Raw genomic sequence first — 16,943 nt, forward strand, 5'->3', positions numbered from 1 at the left:
AGCCAATCCCCGCGCGCTGCGGAGGCCGCGCACCCAATAGCTGGCGAGGAAAGGAGGGGACCGGCCTGCCCCTCGCGGCCATAGGAGCTCGGCTGCAGCCAATGAAAGGAGTGGAGGGGCGGGGGGAGGGCGGGGCGTCGCCATGGGAACGGCGGGGGCGCGGAGCGGGCCGTGGCGCCGCCCTGGCGGCCTTGCCCGACGGCCCCGCATCCCGGGGTCCGCTACTGACAGGCCTCCATGGGGCTGGCAGAGCTCTGGGGGTTCTGACAGGGCTCCAATGGGTCTGACAGGGCTCCGGGGCTCTGACAGGGCTCCAGAGCTGACCAGGCAGCAGCCCCAGCCAGTTCTCCATACAGGCAGAAAATCCATATCCTTCTTTTCCTGACCCCTGATCGGTGCCTCACTTCCCCCCTCTACAGTATTTCTGCACAACCAAACCCTTCTGCTGGCCAGTCGCAGGGCACTGTTCCAGTCGCTGCTCCCCGTGCTGCCTGTGCTCGGACACCAAGGACTGGGATCCCAGAGTATGGCCAGGAGCTGGTTAGCAGCAAGCAGCGAGCACAGAAACAGACTGGGGACTGTAAGTCAGTTGTGCTGTATTTTTGACAGAGGGCTGCATGCGTGAGCAGGAATGTGGACGGGATTGATGTGGGGCTTCCAGAAGGGTTTCTAATCTCACCCACCGAACTCACTGGTATATCACAGGGCCGGGAATGCACTGGTAATGACAGGACAGGGCCATTCCCTCACCTCACCCCCAGCTGAGCATCACCAGGTGAGTCAGTTCAGCAAACACAGTCGCTTTGCTATTTACACATTGCCATAGTATTACTCAGCTGTACTGTATGCAAAAGATTTGTAGACTAATAGAGTAATTTAGCACCAAGAAATGTATAACCCAAAGGGCTGCTGAGAGAATAGGGAGTTGTATGTAGGCAGACAAAGCCGAGGAACAAGAAAATGTTTAACATAAAATATTGGAACAGGTTCCCTACAGAAAATGCTGTGTGAGAAAAACAGAGGGAACCAAGGAGCCAAGGGGAAAGCTGAGGAGAGTGGTTGTGAGAGCTGGAGAGGCCCTGGTTGGAAGAAAATATGGGGTGAAACAAGGATGCTGGCAGAGCAGCCCAGCCCTGGGAGGGGCGACAAGGATGCATATGCTCCATGAAATAAATAAAAAAGGATAGGCCATGTTGGACAGGGCTGTGAGCAACCTGGTCTAGTGGCAGGTGTTCCTGCCCATGGCAGGGGGTTGGAACTGGATGATCTTTGATGTCCCTTTCAACCCAAACTGTTCTGTCATTCTATGATCCTTCCCAGGAAGGAAAACAGCTCCCAGCAGGTGTCGGGAATGGTGCGGATGCAGCAAAAGGGTATTTTGGACAGGGCTATGACAAAGAGAAGGGCCAGCGCATTTGTCAAGGCAATAACTAGTGCCAGGACAGGGAGTAGGAGTGGATTTGGGGGCTATGCCAAAGGTTACAATGTTTTTCACCATGGCAGAATTTCATCCTGATCCCGGGAACACACGGCTTTGCCTGACACAGACAATGATCTCTGTGCAGGTGAGACAGACCCACGTGGGCCGAGACAACATTCACCTGGGAAGCACCATGCAGTTTGGACCAGCAGAGTGGTGATCTGGTGATCCAGAAGAGCCATTCCTCATGAGATCATGTTGCGAGCAGAACAAGGCTGTGCTTTCCCAGGACAAGCACACTCGCACAAGGAGCTCCTGGTCAGAGACCCGCTGATGTCTGTAGGAAGGAGATATGTTGGGAGGACTTTCTCACCCATTGATGCTGGTTGGAAGCAAACATGGGGTGAAACACAGATGCCAACAGAGCAGCCCAGCCCTGGGAGGGGACAAGGGTGCATATGCTCCAAGAAAAACAAAAAAACCCCAAAAACTTCCCAGTGTCCAGGTGACCTGGTGATCCAGAGAAGTGATTCCCTGCCGGATCAAGCTGTGAGCAGGACACGGCCACGCTTTCCCGGGACAGGTATGGTTGCACAAGGAGCTCCTGGTCAGAGACCCACAGATGTCTGTAAGGAGATATGCGGGAAAGGACTTTCCCACCCACTGATGCTGGCTGGAAGCAAACATGGGGTGAAACACAGATGCCCGTAGAGCGGCCCAGCCCTGGGAGGGGACAGAGTGCATATGCTCCAAGAAAGACAACCAAAACCATCCTTCCCAGTGTCTGGAAGGTGACCTGGTGATCCAGAGGAGCCATCCCCTGCCAGATCAAGCTGTGAGCAGGACACGGCCGCACTTTCCCAGGACAGGCGTGGCCCGAGACCCCTGGTACCCGTACGAAGACGTGCCGGGACGGACTTTCCCACCCGGTGCATGGCTGGGCTTTTCCGTGGCGGCTCCACTACACAGCAGGTTCGGGCTGGGACCTCGCAGGGGGCGAGCGCTCCGTGCCGGGGGTGCCCGCAGGCACCACCCCCGCGCTCCCCGGGCGGGCCCTGCGCAGCCGCGGATGTCAGCGGGCGGCCCGGCCCGCCCCAGCCCCGCTGCTGCCCGGCGGGGCCGCCCCGACGCCCGCCCGGGCCCCCATGCCCGGCCCAGCACCCCCGGCGCGGCCCGGCCGGGCGGGTAAGGACGGCGGCGGGGCTCCCCGCGGCGGGGCGCGGGCGGGGGGCGCCTCCCGGGGCCGGGGCGGGCCGGGGCTCCCGCGGCGCTGGCTGGGCGAGCCGGGCGCTGGCGGCGCGGGGACTGCTCGGTGTCCCGCGGGGAACGGTCGCGTTCAGGTCAGCCAGAGGGTAAGCTTCTAATTAAGCTTCTAATTAATCCCTCTCCCCACCCCCCCACCCCCCACCCCCCCCAGCGGCTGAAGGTTGCATCAAATTTGACGGATAAATCTTTTACATTATTCCCTCTGCTGGAGTGGTCCGAGCAGTCAGGTTTGGATGCTCTTGACATCCAGTGGCAGCAAAAGCCCAAATCCTGTGCGGTTCCTGCTTTCAGTGACACATACACTTCGCAGAGTTTCAGCACTAGAAATGTAGAACAGTTTCCAGAGGATTCATGTCACTTTGGGGTTTTTAATGGAGCTGTAGAGATAATGGTGTGAGCTTCCAGAAAACACCAATGAGGAAGCTCACACTCTTTATAAAAAGCAGAAGTTTTATCTAGTAGCATCTTTTTCTGCTGTTAAAACACCAAAGTGTAAGCGTTGAAATAGTTTCAGGCTGAAACGTTCTCACTGCTTGGTTCCTATGGGAAATTATTCAGAAATGTTTATTTCATGTGGATACACGCTTAGTCTGGAGAGTGGTGTTTCCAAAGTGTTGCTGTTGCCTTGCCTTCAACAGTGACAGAGAAAGATTAAATTGCTCTAAGGAAGACTGCTAACTAGGAATTAATAAACCTCCTAAGAACAGTAATCTTTGAGCTTTTGTATGCAAACAGACCTTTATTTGCCAGAAACTTGAAATCAGGTGGTAACGGGTTGCAATTTAATAGCCCTGCAAATGGAGAGCTGAATGTGTGAAACAAGATAAATGAAATAACAGGTACTGCTCGACCCAAGGTTACTCAAGCAAGCCTAGGATGAAAAAACCCCAGCTGCACTGTTGTTTAGCCATGACATGTTCTCCTTCATCATGAGCTTCCCCTCAGGGAAGAAGGATGGCAGGAGTACTGTCTGCAAACAAACAAGTTGTATGGCTGCTCCTGACTTCCTTCTCAACGTTAGAGAGGCATCACAAGAGGAAACTGTACTTAGTACAAGGAGCTGGGATGTTGCTTTATAATTCTTTTCTTGGTTTTGACAGCAGCTCTCATCAGGGAAACTGGCTCAAAAAACTGCTATGAAGTGCCCTGGGCCTCCAGAGAGCTCGAGACTTGCCTTCTTCCTGGAAAATGCCTTAGCCAGAGAGGCTAGGATTTGGAAAGTGCCAGTTTTCCAGAATCTCACCCTGAAGGTATTCTCCCATGTCCTCTTTGGAAGTCCCTAAGGGACTCTGCAGAGATGCAGTGCTGGTCCTGCCACCTAATCCACCTGAATGTAAAAGTCATCCCGCATGGACTAAACTTCAGGAGTGAAGGGGGAGGAGGGTCTGCATTTGTCCCATCTTAGATCTTACTAATGCCCTACGTAAACCAGGTGGTTTGCATTTTGTTTCAATTCTAAGTATTTTTGGGAACTGTGGTGGAGCAGGCAAGAGCAGACAATCAATGGTAAAGCCATAAATACATCACATTAGGGTTAACTGTGCTCAGCACCATCTTTGAGTCCTGTCTATTCAGATGGGAGAAGAGGGAATTCACTGATGCCTAACAGAAATTCAGCACCCCATTCCTGGCTCCTAAAGCAAGTCAGCCTGCTGCCTTAGGAAGCTGCAACACTTAGTGGCCTCTGTGTCCAATGGCAACAGTTATGCTCAGCTGTTTCTGTAAAATGCATGAGATCCGTGGAAGAAGGCACAAAAGTGCCCTGCTAGTCTTGTCTCTTTTTTGCAATAGCATAGAAATGCTATTTTTAACCAAGTATTTTTACTACTAAATAAAGCAAAATAGTGAAACAGCTAATGCAATGAGTAATATTGAATGAATTGGTAGTAAATGTCTGTTCTGCATAACTGCTACACCCTTTCAGTTCTCCAGTGATAATATTCAGATGGGTCATGTGGCATGCCGTGAGTTGTGTGTGGCATTGTAATGGCAGCCAAAGTCCTTCCTCTCACCTGAATTCATCTTCAAATAAGATATAAGAAAGAAAAAAAATAAGTACATTTTGCCTTGTGTCTTGGGGGAGTCATAAACCTGGCTGCTGTGGTCCCAGTGCTAAGCAAATCCAAGTTCTGTTAAAAAAGAAATCTTGAAGAGTAAATCAAAACCTGCTCCTGACTGCCTGTCGAGGCTGGCTGGCTGAAACACGTGCTGCATGGGAGGCTTCAGTTTTCTCAGGAGGGAGAAATAACAAGCACACTCAGCAGCTTGTTTGTAAGAGCTCAGTTTGGTGGTTCATACGCACTGTGCAAGTGGAGGACTGGGTGCTTCCCCATTCAGTACTCCAGTACAATCCAGTACCAGGCCCTCGTAAGCACAGCTAGAGCCTGACTGGGTGGACAACACAAACGAGTGCTTTAAACTGCTCCAAAATTTGCCCTTGCTCTGTAGACACAGCCAACAACTTTCTTCATTTCAAGCCTCCAGACATCAGAAATGTTTATTAGAGCACTTGGAATGAGTCAAATCTTCTTTTGGAGATATGTTAACAAAATCATCAAAGTGCTAACTGTATTTTTCTTCTAACCTTTTCTTCCCCTCAGGGAACAGATATTTCTCTGTCATGTTACAAGGAAGCAGTTCTCTGGATTGCAGAAATAAACTCTCAGTTCCAGTTTTACCCTGAAACATTTGCCTTAGCTACCAGCATCTTTAACCGATTACTGGCATCAGTAAAGGTAGAGAATCTCCATCAGCTTTTTCCTGGCTAGATTACTGACTGGGGATGTAAGGAGTATGTAATCAGTTTATATACAAAGCAGATACTATATTTGGCAGCAGATTTAGGGACCAGTCAGGGTCTTTGCTAGGGAAGGCTTTTAAGCAAGTGTGTGGATATAGATATAGATATATGTATGAACGAACTGGAGTGTTTGATGAGGTTCCACTGATTTATAATCCTTGGTAGAAGTGTTTGTGTGAATTGTAGCCCAAATGCTGTGGTGAGTACAAAGACCTCATTATCATCTGGTTGTCTCTGCTAAACAGAAAACATCTGCCTTATCATTTTTAATGTTTGAATTTTGAAACCATTATTTTTAACCAAACCGTGGGGCCAACTTTTTCTGTCATTGAAGTAACGGCAAAGTTATGAGTTGAACTGAGCCTTGCAGCTCTCAATTCTATTTAGATCAATACCAGCATTTGGCAAAAACAGATTAATTAACATCTCAGCTGAGAAGAGGAATTACATTGTAAATACTGTGGCACTGCGTAGTCTAAAAATTGTGGCCTACACGAATAAAAATTGCACCCAGAAAAGGATTTATTTTGTTTCACTTTGGATTGCCTTGCTTTGTTTGCAGCTTCAAAAGAATCTCTCTGCAGCTAAACTAATACAGAAGCAATTGTAGTTTAAATGAAAGTTTGCAATTTGTGCATCTGTCATAGAATAACAATTATTTACCCCTCACGGACTGTTACCTTCTTTACTCAGTATCTTCTTCTTCTTCTTCTCCCTTCAGGCCCAATTAAAGTATCTTCAGTGCATAGCAATTTCCTGCCTTGTCCTTGCAGCAAAAACCAATGAAGAAGATGAGGTCTGTATGTTTAATATCAAACACACTAAACTCATCTCTTGTGTTCACATTGCTTGTGTTTCCAGGTCTTTCAACAACTTGGCCTTAATGAGGAGGTTAACTTGTTTACATCAGGTAGTCCTTAAGGGGTGACAGTAACATTTTCAGTCTTGTTTCATAGTTGCTTGGAAGAATTGTGACCTTTGTGGATGAAGGACTTGTATTTGCTTATGTAACGGCTGTGTTCTCCTTCCCTTAAGCCTCTTTCTTCAGAATCCATGGCTCACAGTAAAGCTTAGTCTGGGGGGACAGTCAAGATGCATATGCACAGCTCTGTGGCACATCAGAGTGCTGTAATTCCGTTGTTATGGGTCCTGGGAGGGTAATGTAGGCACCACTGAGTGGAGGTTCTTCAGAGGAAGCTTAAAATAGGTGAGTTGCCTTGGAGTCAAAACTGGTTTCTGAACCTGGTGAGGAAATGACTCAGGTCTGCGCCTCAAGGTGAGCATGTAAAATCAGCCACTACCCATGCAAGTGCAAGATTACACAGGATAATCTCTCATGGCAGGAGCGCACTGATAAGACTTCCTCAGGCATTTACAGACATTAGCCAAAAGCATTTCAGCTTGCATTTCTCCTCTTTCCTTCGCTCTGTTTTGAAAAAGAACAGGAAACCTAGGAGTTGTTGTCAGACACGCACACCTCTTGAACAACTGTTGCTGTAGTGAAGTGATCTTCATAGCCTTTCTTAGGATGTGTCACGCTGAGGCTAGTCTTTTCCTCTCAGCTAAAAAGGAGGAGCTGAGTCAATGACCACAGGAAACAAGACAACCACAGGCGGCCCCGTAAGCAGGCGAACAGGAAGCCTTCTCCTAGCTCATTAGAGGAGCAAAACTAACGAGACTAGTATCAGGGAACACGCATCACCGATGCAGTGTTCAGGAGGCTCACAGCAGCCCAGGAGGCAAATGACATCGTTGGTGCTGTGGCTTGGGTTCATAGCCAGCTGCCCTGTGGTGAGCATGGGCCAGTCATTAGGATGGGAGTTACCTGCTTGGTGCTTTGAGACGTGTATAAACTTGTCAGATCCTTTCACAATACAGAGAAACACACACAGCACTGTGTAAGACGTTGGCTTCTTTATTTTTTTTAATTTTTTTTTTTTTACAGGTAATACCATCGGTGAAGATGCTCGCAGCGCAGAGTGGTTGTAAACGCTCTCCAGCTGAGATCTTGAGGATGGAAAGAATTATACTAGATAAGCTTCATTGGGATCTTTACACAGCAACACCAATGGATTTTTTAAACATTGTAAGCACTAAGTTTTGCAAATTTTTTTCTTTAAAGAAACAGCTCCTTATCAAGTAAGACTAGAAAACACAGATGCACACACATAGGCACACCCACACATCCTTCCCAAGATGCTTTGCAAACTACCTGTTCTTAGCCATCTGCAAGTCTTTTGAAGAATATTATAGTGATTTTTTTATTTATTTATTTTAAAAATTTTCTACCACTTAAAACCTTTCATCTTGCTCAAAAAATTTACTCTCATCTTTAAAGGACAACTAAAGTGGACGTTAAAAAGATTCTCATAATGCACAACTATATGCCATTTTTATTTTTTAAATACACACTGCAAAAATATTTCTAACTATTTCCCTTCTATTAATACTGTACATAGAAAGCTGTCAAGAGTTTTGCTACATTTGACACACAGGTTTTTTTCTTAATTTTCCTTTTCATCCCACTAATTATTTACCCTTGTTTCAGGCAATGAGACTACCCCAATCTGGCACTTAGTTCAGATTGCAGTTACTAAACATTTGATAGAAACAAACTTTGTCTTCAAGAAATGATCATGTGCTAGTAAGGCAAAAATCATGTGATACGAATACATCCTGGATCCCTTTTTAAGGTTATGTGCAAATATTAAGCCATTTTAGGCTGCTGATTGTGAAAACTGCCTTTCTTAGGTGCTTGTTTCCTCAGTAAATTCAGAGTGCAGTCATTATTACTGGTTTTACTTTATTCATATCTGCTGGCCTGCAGTGAATCTCCTCAATAGCAATCCGGATAATGTAGAAACTTCAGAAACTGTTAGGAAACACAGACCTTGTACATTCAATATAAGCTTAAAAACCCAGTTCAATGGTTGGCAAGTACAAACACAAAACACCAAGGGAAAAAAAAAAAAAAAAAAAAAAAAAGGAGGGGGAAACCCTTTAGGCTTCCTGATATGAGATGAAATTAGTCTGTACTTCTGGTTGATAACATGAAAACATACAAAGTTCACTGACCTCTGTTGTTTGTTTTTTTAAATATATATATATGTGTGTATATATATATATACTTTATCTTCTCTCCAGTTCCATGCCATGGTGATGTCCAAGTGGCCCCATCTACTACACGGGCTGCCTCAGATGAATCCTTCCCGCCACGTCGCATTCTTGACCAAACAGCTACAGCACTGTATGGCGTGCCACCAGCTAGTGCAGTTTAAGGGCTCCACATTGGCTTTGGTGATCATCACCTTAGAGCTGGAGAGGCTGACTCCTGATTGGTTTCCTGTTATTACTGATCTGCTAAAAAAAGCACAGGTAGGAATCAAAATGGCCTTTGGTCACAAATCTCAAGGCCAGGACACCGATAAATTAATAAAGCACCCGTGTACTTATGATCAACTTTGCACTTTAGCAGCCTTCTGAGAAGCATGTGTCCATGTTCTGCCTTTGCTGCAGACCTTGCTAGCGCTAACAAGAGAGGGAATAAAAGGGCAGTGAAGGGCTGGGACTGGGGAGGGGGCCTCCCCTTTGGCAGGGAAGGGAGATTTCCAATTGCTTGGCCAGAGTGCCTCCTAAGCAAGGAGAGGTTCTCCACAATGGGAGTGTTTGAGAGCACCCAGAAACCTGCCCACTGTGTCCCCAGCCTCCCACTGAACACTGCAAAAACTTCTAAGTACATTTACGTTGCTTTTAAAGTATAATCAGTTTGGCTTCTAATGATGCAAGCTCTGTTTGTGTTTTTTTAAAGCTTTTCTCCAGTTTCATACACTTGCCTTTTAAGACAGTATACCTAAAAGGCTAAAGACCCAGGCTGTCAGCTTACCTTGGATCCATTTTGCGGTCTTGAATTTGTCTGAAATTGCCCCCCTTTTGTGCAGTAGTTCAGGAGCCCCTGAGGTTAACTCAGGTTAAGTGTTTGGCATCAGGACCAACGTGCACATTGCTGATATGCTGCGCTGAGGCATCCAATGCAGCCTGTCCCTGCCCTCCCCCCAGTTACAGGAGCAGTAGCCAGAAGAGAGTACTTTATCATGAACTTACAGAAAATCTCTGCGTCTTTCCTTACAGGTTAACAGCATTGAATTCATTCATTGCAAAGAGCTTGCAGATCAAGAGCTAATGCACTTGCAGCCATCCAATGCTGTTTATATTTTCTGTCCCATCAGTCAGGCCATCCAGGGCCATCCCAAGGCAAGGCTACCCTGCCATGACCCTTTTGGACTGAAGAATTCCCATCAAGTGAGGTTGAAGGTCACTGAAAGCCAGCCAGTTTTAGCACCTTTCATGCCTACTACAGCCCAGATTCCTGATGACACCATGCAGACTGATGAGTGCTACGATGGATTCAGACACCTGTGCAGTGAGGATGGGGGAGCAAGTGGTGGGAGGGTGAACGTGGGTGGCTTGTGCCCTCAGCTGAAGGCTGGAGAAGGCAGCTCCCCGTGTCCTCCCTTACAGCCACCTGAAAGGGACTAGTGGAGAATTACTGCCTTGGCAGCAGCAACTGCAGAACCAGTGAACAGAATGGCTGACACAACAGAGCTAAAGTGCTGCTGTGTTTCTCAGAGGAAAATGACAAATCTTCCTGTTTTTTATGTCCTTCCCTAAGCATTGTGCCACCCCTCAGTTTTTAGCATCAAGTAAATATGGAAAGCTGGGGAGAGACTTGGTCACAATCCTAAAACTCAGGGATCAAGTTGGCAGAAGGCTACAGGTGCACCAGAGAGAACTGAATGTCTCAGTGTTGATTTTTAAAATAGCTGCGATGAAGTGTGACAGATCAAGCCTTTCATCCACTCACTCCATTGTTCTCTTGTTAGAGCTAACCTGACATGCCCCATGGGAGAGTGAGCAGGAGCTGCTTTTGAGGAAGGGGGCTCTAGAGCTGCCCTCAGGTGGAACCAAGCTTTTGGTTTAGCAGTGAGAAGACCAAAAAATCAAACCTCCAGTTTTTCTTATAGGCCTTACCCTGGAATCCTGGGGTCTGAGGTCTGTGCTCCTTCCTGGTTAAGCCATTAAAGACCCAACCCCAGTTCCTACGAGATGTGGGACATTACTTCTCGTCCACAGTCACCGTTGCCTTGTGCCCTCATCAACCAGCACGTGCTGTTGAGGGCTTTTTAAAATTTATTCTGTTTTACCAGACTGGGCAATACAAATGCCTTTAATAAATCCTGCCCCCCCACCCCCCACCTCCCCTTTTTATTAACTGCTAATCTCCATAGCAAAGCAGTTTTACAAACTACAAAGGTCAGTGTAAACCTCTATTGCACTTTTTAAAAAACAGCTTTACACCTTCTTTTAAAGTGTTTTCTTAGGGTTTTGGGGGGGTTTGTTTTAAACAGGGCCAGCATTTCCAGGTGATTGTTACCCTAGTTTGAAGGTATAATCCAGACAGTACTGGATGAATAACACCACCCCCTGCAAGTCCTGTCACGGAACAGGAAAGGGTTTCGTATGGACCAGCACAGGCAAGTGTCTTCCATAATGACACAGGATAAATAAATAGGGAACAGGGATGAGACAGGAGCAGAGAGACACACATTCTGCGTAACAGCACTGCTCTTCAGTGCAGAAAGAAAGTTTCTGGCCTTCTTCCCCTTGCTCATCGTCTTACCTTGTAGGAGAGGAATTCCTGAACATCAAACTGTGCAGGACTGACGTCCTGAGCAGCAATGTTAACACTTTTGAAAGTATTGCATTTGCCAGAACTGGCACCAAGAACAGAGCGAGCTTTGTACATCTGCAGGGAGAAAGCCATGCTTTTCTTTTTAAACCACAAAGAAAGCAGTGCCTCAGCGTTCCAGAAAGAAACATGTAGTATTAGAGACTTAGCACAGGTGACACGTGAGCAGATGTGACTTGAAGGAACAATGAAACTGAAGGAGGTCTCTGGAGGCAAGTGAAAGCTACGGCAACCTGTGATCAGCAGCCTGTGCCAGGGGATGCTGCAGGGGCAGGGCTCGGCGCCAGACAAGGTTTATGAGGTGCCCACGCAGCCAGGGGCCAGGCAGCAGCACGTCTGGGATATGTTACTTATCCATCCTGCCGGCATACCACAGGGAAGGTTTTAATTTTGTGGTAGGGCTCTTCGCTCAGTGCAGCGCCTTCCTTTTCTATCACAAGCTGTGACTTGACTGCCTGACTTTTTGAAGGAGGCAAGTTGTCTTTTGTAGTTTTCATTAAATAAAATATAAGCTTGGTCTGTGCATTCTCGGTGTGCCCCTTGAAGGGTCCAGCCCAAAGCTGGTGCCCACCCAGGTCCCTGCAGGAAGGTGGGGTGCATACCTGGTTCTGCTCTCCCATCCCCTCGCCCTCTCTCAAGTGCTGTCACCAGCTGCGTTACCCATCGAAATGCCAGCAGAACTCTACACACAGTAAATGACACACTGTAACGTTACAGCACAACCACCATACCTCGTGTTTCTTCCCTCAGCTTTGATCCTATCTACAGAGTTTCCTGCCCATAAACTGGATTAAAACCCGTTGTCAAACCTGCTTTTCAAAACCTCTGCAGATCTGTATGACCAACATTCATGACTGTACATTAATAGGGGGCTAATTCTAAAAGATGAAGTCTACGCTGAAAGGCCCAGCAGGGTCCTGCTTTCCCAGTCAGGGTGCAAGATGCCATACTGGGATGGGAACAGTAAACCCAGAGCCTGCCTGCTCTCCAGGACATGCTGCTGCTGCTTCCCTCTGGCAGCACAGGTCCCTTCTGCACACCTATTCCACTGCTGGAGTTACCGTAAAGGAATGATCGCTTGTGGCCTGGCCTCAGCGGGTTAAAGGCGCCGCTTACCTCTGTGTTCTTGCTAAGAACGGAGCTTCCTGCCCTACAGAAGGAGCTGCAAGCTACAGGAAGAAGCTGCTGTTGCAACAGGACCATTCTTGTAACAGGAGAGCATTTTTGATTGCAAGAGCTGTGCAAATTCCCTTCTTACTGCAGAATGGAGGTTGAGGCTGTTAATCGCTCCCCTCGCTGCCTGGACAAGTAACGACTAACAAGATGAAGACCCCACACATCCTGCTGACAGCACTAAGGGAACGATCATTTTGCCCAGCTGGGTTTCAGAGTTGATGACTGTCTTGTTTCTGCGTCTGCCTGTTTGAACTCTGCACAGCATCCATGCTGCAGTCACAAGTTTATTCTACCTGCTGCTAAACTCGCTGCTGTGGATCTTGTAACCATTTTGCTACACACCAGTTACTGGGAAGGACATGCCAGATTCAGCCAGCACAGACCTGATGTGTTCAGGGCTAGTTGTTGTTTTGGGCAATATTTAGTCCCTGTAGAACTTCAGAGAACATTGTCACAGGTGCCTCAGCTTGACCTGGTAAGGAAGGTTCCTTCCTCCTGCCCTCCGGGCACAAGCGCAGCTCCCCATCCCGGCCTCTGGCCCTCGGCAGGGAAGCGAGGGTGGGTTTGTGTCTGCAACAGCAGGGTCCCTTCCCCTGCAGGAGTCTTGGCTGGAGCAAGGCACACCTCTCAAACCCAGCCTCCTTCGGCTGTTGCCTCACTTCAGGACAGATTTCCAGATGCCTGAGGCTAACACCACCTTGTAAACAAAGCTACAATTACATCTGAAACCCCCTATGGTAAGTATCCACAGAATTTTTTATCTTTCAAGAAGTTTCCTGGCAGACACTGCTGCTGCACATGGATGCTCAGATTCTGAATCAGTGCAAAACCATAAACCAATCATCAAATCACCTCCAGAAACAGCAAAGCAATTCAGAGCCACCCCTAGCTGCCGCCACCTCTCCCATTCATAAACCACCACCAAAAGGAAACATGTCACAGCTAAAGCAAGTCACCCAGGGACCGCTACACGTAGGGATGAAGCTGCCCTGCTGCAGATCAGCATTCACTGGTGTTTCAGATAATAAACCTGCCTCAGCATCGCTACTTATGGTGGGCATGTGATGACCTAGAAGAAGAGTTCATTTACACAGTGCACAAAGAAACTTCAGAGAATTAATCAAGATACAAGAAAACAGCAGAGGAAAGAATAATACAATAGTTGTTTTACCATATTACAGGTTTCTGACAAAATCTGCTGATACAGCAAAGAAACACGCAGAAGCAATTAACAGCAACCAGCACCGGGATCATGGAAAGACCTTCTGGAGCACGTAGCAGGATACCTTGAGGCATCACCGATACCAAGTGCCTTCAGACACATATAAAGCCTCTATATCTCATTTGTGGGTTTGCCACTATGCAGGTTTTGGGGTTTTTGCTAATTGACTTTAGTATTTTAAATTCAATTTGAACAGTACTTACAGTTCAATTCTTTAAGAATGCAGAAAAGTGCACTTAGATCAAGTGATGCATTAACTCCTGGCAGGTCTCAGCAGCGTCCTCTCGTTCTTCCTCAGCAAGGCGTGCAACTTGAATCCCACTGGTGACCAAACTATCGTCGTGGCAAACAGAACTGAACCAAATCTTCTGAGTAACTTAGAGAGGAAAAGACCCCTTTATTCCCAATTCACCTATCCAGATGGGACTCTAAACTTCACAACAGCTCCAAACTGGATTAAAGCTTTGCCAGAGAAATTGGATCAGTTTACCTCAAAAGAAAATGCAGGTGAGTTTAAAACAGTCATCAAAGCAGCAGCAAAGGGCGTTTCATTGCTCAGCTCAGCCTGATGGTCACACACTGCTTCAGCTTTCCTCCTGCTTGGTGTGGGATGCGACAGACATGAAGACAGACAGAGCCATCCCGAGCAGACTTCCAGCCTTGAACGCACAGCTCCCGAGCCCCAGCCTGGCCAGACGCTGGCTGCTTCCCGCCTGGTCCCACTTCCACTGAAGCACGTGGCACCTTGTCCCTGCGGCACCGGGCACAGGAAGGGACGAACAGGCTTGTCACGGGGTTTAGTTCCTGCTGCCCACAAGCGGCAGGAGTCTCCAGAACTTCCTCGTGTGCCCTGTTTGGTTATTTTCAGGCCACATACCTGTTACATGCTGAAATTTACTTCCAAGGTCTAATTTATACCAAGGGCATCCAGAGGTGTCAGTGACTGTCAGGTACAGCCCACCCTGGGGTCAGGAGCGCAGTGCCTGTGGCACGCAGCACCGCTTGCACTGTCCGCTCATCTCCACACCAGCCTGCTCAATGGGAGCCTCGCCAGGCTTCCGTCACCCCCTGCTGCTCACAGCCAGATCGTGTCCCACTCTGGTCACACCGCCCAGCACAAGGAAGGGTACAGACTGCAAGCTGCCTCCAAACCTCCTACCAAGGACTGGGTTTTTGGCTGGTCCGACACCCCCAGCGCCACAGCTCCAGGGCAAGCAGCAGCCTGGAGACAGGGCAGCCGTCCCCAGGCGTACGGGGGTGCGCAAGGGACATCACCCTTTGAACACAGATATGCAGGGTAACAGGGTTAACAGAGGGGAAGTGGAATAAACAGTAAGGGTTGTGAATTTGGCCACAGCACTTAGTTGTTCCAGTGACTATAACTAGGGTACAAAACATGTTTTTAAAAGATGTTTGTTAAACAAGTCAGTTTCGTTTTTATTAAACCCAACTTTGGTACAAGCAGGTCATTCCTGAGATTCATTTACAAGGTTGTTTTAAAATGAAGATAAACTGGGGCCTCTCCTCGTTCCTGTGTGACATTAGACTGGGGCACAGACATCATACTCTTTTTTTCCTTTTTTTTTTTTAAAAAAAGCAAGTATTTGCCTAAGGGGAAGTCAGTCTGTTACAAACACAGGACTCACAACCAGGAACCCAAGTCTCCAGCTTTAAACCATTAACATATAACATTTAGTTGTCCTTTAAAATGGTTCCCTCCTCACCCACACCCCCAGTAGGATGGGGCAGGGGTACCGGTCCGGAGGCAGCAGGTGGGGAGGTGGGCAGGGAGCTCCAGGGAAGGGGTTAAGCTCTGAGGCACACGTGTGCAGCCCCAGGAAAACTAAACAAATGAAGGTTGGGGGATTTGGTTATAAAACCTGTAAGTCTACAGGAAAAAAAAGAAAAAAAAAAAAAAAAGCGCTACACGGAAGAGCTATTGCTGAGAGATGTGAGAATCCAGCTGAAAGGTTAGGGACATGAGGAGGCTCGACAGTTACACCCCAAGCCCAGACCCAGGCGAGGACCCACAGAAACCCCAGTACGGCGGCAGCTCAAGCAGCAAGCTGAAAGCTCCTCTCACACTAACCCAGCTCTGTCCCTGTCTCTGCAGTTCAGTCAGTGTTAAATGCTTTCTACCGGCTCTCGCCCGGAGATTTGCATTTTGGTTTTAGTGCAAGCCATGCAGCAGCCTTAATTAGTGGTTTATCTTTTGGCAAGTATCTTTCAACTTTATCAAGAAACCTGATCAAGCAAACTTTTCCCGATCAAAAGAGATGGTGTATCTTATCTTAGTCCTTGCTATGTAATCTCTTCTGTGCAATATATTGCAAGCTTAAAGGTGAAAGCACCAATTAATTTCTTCTGCATGAGATGTTTTTGCCTTAATAAATCTTCTAATTAACATATCTTCCTGATGTTATGGAGCACGCACTGGGAAGACTAAAAAAGCTACAGAAAGAACAAAAGAGAATCAGTATTTAAGTTTCAGTTATTTACATTAAGTAAAGACAGCATGAAAGGTCAAAGTACAAATTAACATTTGCCGCCTGGCAGCGCGCAGGGCTGGGCACAGACATCTCCCTTCAAACCATCGCAACTGGGAGCAGCTCTCCGGCCACCACGGTCTTGTTTGGAACTGGTAGTCAGAGGATTGATTTAAAGTTTTAATGAGGAAAGACTGCCGAGAGGGAACATCTGAGAAGCCACATGCTACGGAGAGCCGGGATGGGGAGAGGCGCCGCGGGCCAGCGCAGGCAGCCCCAGCCAGCTCTCCCAGCCCGCAGAGCCAGCGGCTTCACGCCGCCCCTGCCTCACCTCCCAGGTCACATCCCTCACAGCTGCGCAGCTCTCCCCACCGAGCCGCCCAGGGAGCTAAGGCTGGTTTGGGTCGTCTCCCGAATGGAAACATCAACACGTCCCAGGGCCTCGGCCACCGGCGTCAGCTCTGGCCCTGCAAAACACTGTCAGTCCCGACAGCACTGCCCGACGGCTTCTGTAGCAACACGCCACATCTCGCACGCTCCCGTGAGCATCTCTAGGAGCTTTGCACAGATATTAATGAACGATCTTAACATTGCTCCTGTGGAAAAACACTTGCCAATGTACATCACCCTGAATCACCAGGCGGCCCGTCTTTAAAACAGCCAGCTTCTCTACCACCTCAGTTTCCCAGTTAATTCTTATGTACCTGAATGACTTTCTCTTTTCGATTTGGCTTTAAAAAGTGTTGGGGTGGAAAAGGTTGTAAAACACCTCATACAAACCACCTGGTATCAACTGCTAAGTCCCCACTCGGGCTTATCCTTCAAAA

The 16,943-nt window shown here is 47.8% G+C and overlaps 1 protein-coding gene across 7 annotated transcripts; it reads left to right on the plus strand.

Annotated features, from left to right (window-relative positions):
* Positions 1-2,338: 2,338 nt before the first annotated feature.
* On the plus strand, positions 2,339-11,749 carry CCNI2 (cyclin I family member 2). Of its 7 annotated transcripts, none has more exons than XM_080397789.1 (7): positions 2,339-2,605; positions 3,787-3,936; positions 5,287-5,421; positions 6,208-6,282; positions 7,432-7,572; positions 8,631-8,861; positions 9,615-11,749. In XM_080397789.1, exons 1-7 carry the CDS (start codon positions 2,354-2,356, stop codon positions 10,020-10,022), a joined length of 1,392 nt encoding a protein of 463 aa, XP_080253915.1. In that variant the 5' UTR covers positions 2,339-2,353; the 3' UTR covers positions 10,023-11,749. The 7 variants fall into 7 exon arrangements, with proteins under 7 accessions (XP_080253915.1, XP_080253916.1, XP_080253920.1 ...); XM_080397790.1 differs by having other exon boundaries at positions 3,790-3,936; XM_080397791.1 differs by having other exon boundaries at positions 2,491-2,772.
* Positions 11,750-16,943: the final 5,194 nt, after the last annotated feature.

Source organism: Falco punctatus, assembly GCF_963210335.1.
Source record: "Falco punctatus genome assembly, chromosome: 8".
Lineage (NCBI taxonomy): Eukaryota > Metazoa > Chordata > Aves > Falconiformes > Falconidae > Falco > Falco punctatus.

What these genes read in the sequence shown, in the direction of transcription:
- CCNI2 (XM_080397789.1), top strand. Translation starts at nt 2,354, where the DNA reads ATGGCTGGGCTTTTCCGTGGCGGCTCCACTACACAGCAGGTTCGGGCT. An exon ending in AAACCAATGAAGAAGATGAG is followed by an intron (nt 6,283 to 7,431) that starts GTCTGTATGTTT and finishes TTTTTTTTACAG; the next exon opens with GTAATACCATCGGTGAAGAT. An exon ending in ATCTGCTAAAAAAAGCACAG is followed by an intron (nt 8,862 to 9,614) that starts GTAGGAATCAAA and finishes CTTTCCTTACAG; the next exon opens with GTTAACAGCATTGAATTCAT.